The sequence below is a fragment of the Vicia villosa genome, linkage group LG1 (assembly GCF_029867415.1).
Source record: "Vicia villosa cultivar HV-30 ecotype Madison, WI linkage group LG1, Vvil1.0, whole genome shotgun sequence".
In the NCBI taxonomy this organism is placed as follows: Eukaryota; Viridiplantae; Streptophyta; class Magnoliopsida; order Fabales; family Fabaceae; genus Vicia; species Vicia villosa.
Window position 1 is genome coordinate 82,362,309 of NC_081180.1, and position 6,425 is coordinate 82,368,733.

The window sequence follows — 6,425 nt, forward strand, 5'->3', positions numbered from 1 at the left end:
CTATTCGTCGCCGTCGGGAGATTCGGGCACCAAAACCCCGTCCACGATCTTCGAAGAAAGCCCAATGTTATCCTCCTTCAAACCAGGGTTCAGAAACTTCAGCTGACGAACTGCACGGTCGAACCCAGCTTCAGCCATCTCGGCAAGGCTCATCTTCAGCCCATCTATCTTTTCGACGAGCTCGACCCTGGACTTCAACGCAGCCACATCCGGGAACTCGTCAGCCGAGGGTGCCCATTCCAGTTGAAGGTCAGCAAGCTTCTTCTTCTCCGCCGCGATCTCCCCATCTTTCTGCTTCAGAGCCGCATCAATTTTCTTTTTCAACTTCTCACGGTCGGCCTCCATGGATTTCACCTTATCCTCGGCCTGCTTCCTGGCCGACTCCGCCTTCTTCAGAGCCTCGGCAGAACCCGAACCACCCTTAGCCAGCACTTGGGCCATTCCCAAAACCCTCATCACGGCAGCACCATCACTTGCCAGCTGCTTAAGGAGGGCCGGGGAATCCATCTCGTCGACCCGGCGGGCTTCATCCGGAGAAGTTACCAGAGGAAACTTTTCAAAGTAACCTCCATCTTTGAAGCAAGGAGGCAACACGAAGGCACGGTCAGGTCTCAGATTCGACGGCTCCTCGCGGGCCGTCTCAGCATGACGAGCCTTCTTGGGGGACCTCTCATCCAAGTTTACCCGGGGAGAACCAGCCGAGCCCGAGTTATCTCCAACGCCAGTTCCCCGAGCCTTCTTCTACCGGAGCTTCTTCGTATCCTGGGTCACCATCTTCAAGAGCTTGTCATCCTTCTCCGGCATAGCATCTGAAAAAGAGAAGCAAACAGGTTAGCAAAAACACCAAACAGAAGATACAAAATAAAATAAATAGCCCAAATACAACCTAACAGCGCACGGGCCTCCTCGGGGGTCCGACAAGATAGCAGGGCCTTAGTGTTAATCGCCCGGGGCTCCACCTTCGGCACACCATTCTCGTCCAAGACGGGATCTCCCTTCCTCGTCACCCACTGAGACATGGTGAAACCGTCCACATACTTGCAGAGGACCGAGTAAGATGCCGTATCCTGCTCGTCCATATCTTCGTCTTCCCAAGCATAATTTTTAGGGGGGGACGAGAAGTGGCCTCTCCACCAAAAGAACGGGAACGCTGTGCAGAATTCCTTCACTACCTGCCTGTCCTCATCCCTCTCTAAGTTGCCGGCCTCATCCCGCACCTCCACTATATCAGACACAGCGGAATAAGCTGCCGGGCTGCGTGGACGGACAAGGAAGTACCGATCCTTAAAACCTTTCACCGAGTCGGTATACATTCCGAAAAGTTTTTTGTCGGCATTCCTAAAGGAGACCCAGCTATATCGCCCGTCCGCCGTCTGTCTTTGGACACGGAAGCATCGGCCGAACAAGGCGGTCGTAGCACCAATACCTAAGTAGTCGCAAACAATTTCGAATGCCTGCATAAAAGCAAAGGCGTTCGGATGCAATTGAGATGGCGCCAGAGCAAGAAACGCCAACAAAGAAGTCTGGAAGCCGGAGAACGGCAAGCGAAAACCAAGCTCCTTGAACACATGCTCGTACATAGCAAAACTGTCCCCGTCAAACCGAGAACATATGCGCTCATCTCGAGACGGACAGCCTATTTGGTAATTCAATTCATCACCATCTCCCCGGACCTCAATCTCCCTAAAAGCTCCGTTTAAGGATTCGGTGTATCGAGAAACAACCGACATAGGTTCGTCGGCTACCCAGTCGAGGTCGACCGTGCATTCATAACTAAATAGCGGCATTAGAGAAACCCCTCCCTCGGCGTCCGAACCGGGAGAATTTGCATGGTCCTCCTCGGCTGCGGCGGGCGAATTTTGATCTTCGACAATTTCAACATCAGAGCTGCTCGCCGTCGTGTCCTCCGACCCGCTAGCCCACGAGCCAGATTCCGAACTAGACCCCGAACTGGCACTCGAATCAGATTCACCTGCATGCAGAAGGAAAAAATGAATTCGACAGTTCATCAAATCCACCCTTCCACCGCAACGCAAGCGAAAGGGTAGAGCAGGAGCAGGAGAGCCCCCGGCTAAACCCCCATCGAGGAAAAACGTCCGTCAGCCGAGGACTCACGCCAAAACTTAACAAAAAGGGAACGTGATTGCGGCAATCGGATCTAAAAAACCACGAGGACCTAACCATGAACGTCATCTGATCCACAAACTGACCCCCGGGCATCGCTTAGATAACCCGAGGAGAAAGTAGCGACTACGCATAGAACTCAGCCGACGTAGATGGTGAGAACAACAAAAGTACGCATTCGCAAGCTCTCGAAACCCTACGAAAAAGACATAAAAACGACGAGGAGATTCGTAAGCATACCTGAAGACATATTAATGAAGGCTAGAATGAACTCCTCGGCGAACGACGGCCGCTTCTACGAACGATGGGACGAACAACTGATTCCGGGGATCGTCTACCTGAAGCCGAGCACGCGAGCAGAGAGAAAAAAACGCCTAAATATGGGGACTCACCCCTTTTTATAGGGAAAACGCTCGGAAGGCGAAACGTCGCGCCCCCCGACAAGCGCCGCCATCTAGACCATAGGCAATCATTGCCTATGCCACGTCAGCGCGTGCGACACACGCGCGATCTTTCGTTTCAACCCACAGACCAGTCCGTCCGAGCACATCCACTTGACGGGGATCCATCCTGCCAGGGCCGGGCATCACCAAAGTCGCAGCTCCTTGACCAGGAAACTCCGACTTGGGGGGCTCCTGTTCTGGACTGAGCCAAGAATAGGCCCAACATGGTTTCGGCCCAATGAACCTCAGAGGCGCAGTTCCCTCTGTGACCCACGTTTGGGTCTAGAATGCCCGTCTCAGGTACGCTCGGCCTGACCCTCCTCGTGAACCATCTGACGCCCGGTAGAGATGCTCCCCGCGAGCATCCTCTCTGCCGAGGACCCTACTCCCCGCGAACATCCTTTCTGCCGAGGACCCTGCTCCTCGTGAAGGTCCTTTCACATCCAACCCCCCGAATAATGCGGAGTCCACGTGGTCCCTAAAAGACCGCATCTCCCTTAAACTTCGGAGCGGTTAACCAGGACAGAGGGCACTCACGCACCTCCGATATTTCCGCTCAGGAAACTTGGCAGTCTCCTAGTTGGGCTTGGAAATCCAACCCAACAGCGGGATCATGGCCCAGCGCTTGGGGCTATAAATACCCTCTTTTACTAGAGGGTCAGGTATTCACTTCTTACTCACTTTAGCTCGTACTTGCACTCCTTTGCTCCTCTTTTTTCTATTTATTTATGTCTCTTGTTAGTTGGTTCAGTGATGATTAACACTTGATTTAATATAAAAAATTACGGTTTAATCCATTACAACACAGATCAAGAGAGACTGGGTGAGAGAGAGAGGAAATTAAAGAAAACCATAACAAAAATAATTACTTTTTTAAAAAGGCAAATGAAGGATAAACGAAATCTCTAACTCACCAATACAATTTATATAGGAAACAATCAGTACCACCATTAATTAAAGTACAGACAATTTTTTTCATAATTCCAAATAACCAATACTTCCATTTTGAATACAATTTTCATGAATTAAATATTAGAAGATAAAATAAAACGAAGCTGATTAAATTATAATAAATAAATAAACCTCTTAATCACTTCCATTTTGAATACAATTTTCATGAATTAAACATAAGAAGATAAAATAAATCTATATTCTTAATCAAAAGCCACATTCCTTCTTTGTCTTCTTGACCTTTCTTCTTCATTTTAATGTAAATCTATATTTTTTTTATTAGTTGTCTGTGAATCTATTTTTAAATTTTTTTTTTAATATTTTCAATTGACCATAGAATCAATACTATGAAAAAGCCAAAAACAAAAACAACCACAAATTCATGTAAATGTATGCAACCAATTCACGTATAATTAAACATCATCGAGAATAAAAAATGGAGATAAATTAACAATTAAAAATAATTTATTAATCAGAATAAAAATTAAATTGAATATAAAAATGTGTAGAATAGAAATATATCAATTAGAAAAAGAGTATTGGACAGGGGATTCAGTTACTACGTAGCATCTCATAACACCTTCAAAATGAAATTTGGGCCACATGTAGATATGATGAATCTAAATATGTATATGAAAGAATGAAAATTGAGCCACAAAGAGTATGTAAATATTAATTTGAAAAAAATGAGAGAGAAGTTGATTACCAGATTTTTAAAAATAGAAAAAACTGGTTATGTTTACTCTGATTCACATTGAAAATGCTCCATCGTCCATCTATTAAATTTACTATGCAGAAAGATAATGAATGTCTATGAGAGATAAGAAAACAGTTACACAATGAATACATTTAGGTAGTTATTGATTTTTTCCATGTTCGTTAGTTTGTGGTTAGTTATTGTTTTTTTTAATATATTAGTAAATATAGAATTAGTTAAAAGGTAAATTTGGAAAAAAAATAGGCCAGTCCAAATACTCCTATCCCTTTTATATATAGTTATAGATATATTAGTAAATATAGAATTAGTTAAAGGGTAAATTTGGAGGAAAAAAAAAAGGTCAGTCCAAATACTCCTATCCCTTTTATATATAGTTATAGATTACTGATATATTTTTAATAGTTATTGATGTAAAATGTGTTCTTTTTGTTTTAAATTTAATATTACATTTGAATTGTACAAAAGAAATTAAAATAATTAACCAAGTTGATTTCATTAATAAAATTATTATTTTTTGTGAGATATTGGATCGAACTCTAGTATGGTCGAAGGGTAGCTTCTTCGTTCGACAGGATTAAGCATGAAATCGAAGGTTGTTCACATGCTTGTGTCGAAGATGCTAGGGTTGTTAGCATGTTAAATTAGGTTTAGTGTTGTTGTGAATTCAATGCCAAGAACAAAGTATAAAACAAGGAAGAATAAAGGACAAGGAAGAAGAGGAACACAATAATTGGTTATAACTGCTATTCTTTCACTTTCTCTTAGAACAAGATTACAAGTTTACAAGAATAACAAATAACCTCTCTCACCCTAAATTAGGATTTGCAGCTTAGCAATGATGAGAGACTAGTATGCTATTTATAATAAAACCTAACATACTAACTAATGGGCTTTTTCAGCAAGGCCCATTACACAAGTCAACTTAATAAACAAGCTAACTTAACAAATTAGGGTTTAAACACTAAAACCTAATTTAACATGCTAACAACCCTAGCATCTTCGACACCTGCATGCTCGACCCATCTTCGACTACAGCATGCACACTTCGACACCAGCATGTGAGCAACCTTCGACGTCATGCTTAACCCTGTCGAACTGTCGAACCAAGAAGCTACCCTTCGACAATACTAGAGTTCGATCCAATATCTCACAAATCTCCACCTTGGACCTAACTCTACAACGTCAAGGAACAAACTAGCTTTCTTCATGCAACTTTATCAACTGCATACAGTGGAAAAACTTGCAACTCGGCAATGTCTTGGTGATCATATCAGCAGCATTGTCTTCAGTCGAAACCTTCAGCACTTGGACTTCTCCACGCTCAATTACTCCTCTGACGAAATGCAGCCTCACATCAATGTGCTTAGTTCGCTCATGATAGGCTGAATTCTTCGACAGGTGTATTGCACTCTGACTATCACATTTAACAGTGATACTCCGACCTTGAAGTTTCAGCTCCTTTGCAAAACCTTCAAGCCATAATGCTTCTTTCACAGCTTCAGTTAAGGCAATATACTCCGCTTCAGTGGTTGATAGAGCAACAACCTTCTGAAGTGTTGCTTTCCAACTAATGGCTGTACCAAACATAGTGAAAACATATCCAGAAATAGATTTTCTGGAATCCATACAACCTGCATAATCAGAGTCGACATATCCTCCAATTGCTGCGTTACCATCTTCACCCAAGGCTCCACCATAAATTAGGACTCTTTTTAGAGACCCATTTATGTACCTTAAAATCCACTCCAATGCTTGCCAGTGAGCCTTTCCAGGATTCGCCATGTACCTGCTTACAAGACTTACTGCGTATGCTATGTCGGGTCTAGTACAGACCATAGCATACATCAAAGAACCTACTATATTAGCATATGGGATGTTATTCATATAGGCTCTTTCCACATCAGTACTGGGACACTGATCAATACTCAGCTTGAATTGAGGGTTTGTTGGAGTCACAACTGGCTTCGAATTCGACATACCAAACTTTTCAAGAATCTTCCGTAGGTATGCCTCTTAAGATAAACATAACTTAGACTTCTTTCTATCTCTTCGAATGTCAATTCCAAGAATTCTGGAAGCAGCTCCCAGATCCTTCATATCGAACTCCTTATTGAGTTCAGCCTTCACCCTCGTCACATCTTCAACATTGTTGCTTGCTATGAGAATATCATCCACATAAAGCAACAAAA

The 6,425-nt window shown here is 43.4% G+C and overlaps 1 protein-coding gene across 1 annotated transcript; it reads right to left on the bottom strand.

Annotated features, from left to right (window-relative positions):
* LOC131647635 (uncharacterized) lies at positions 1–507 on the bottom strand. The gene has a single exon (XM_058917507.1). The coding sequence runs from the start codon at positions 505–507 to the stop codon at positions 1–3; it is 507 nt and encodes a 168-aa protein (XP_058773490.1).
* Positions 508–6,425: the final 5,918 nt, after the last annotated feature.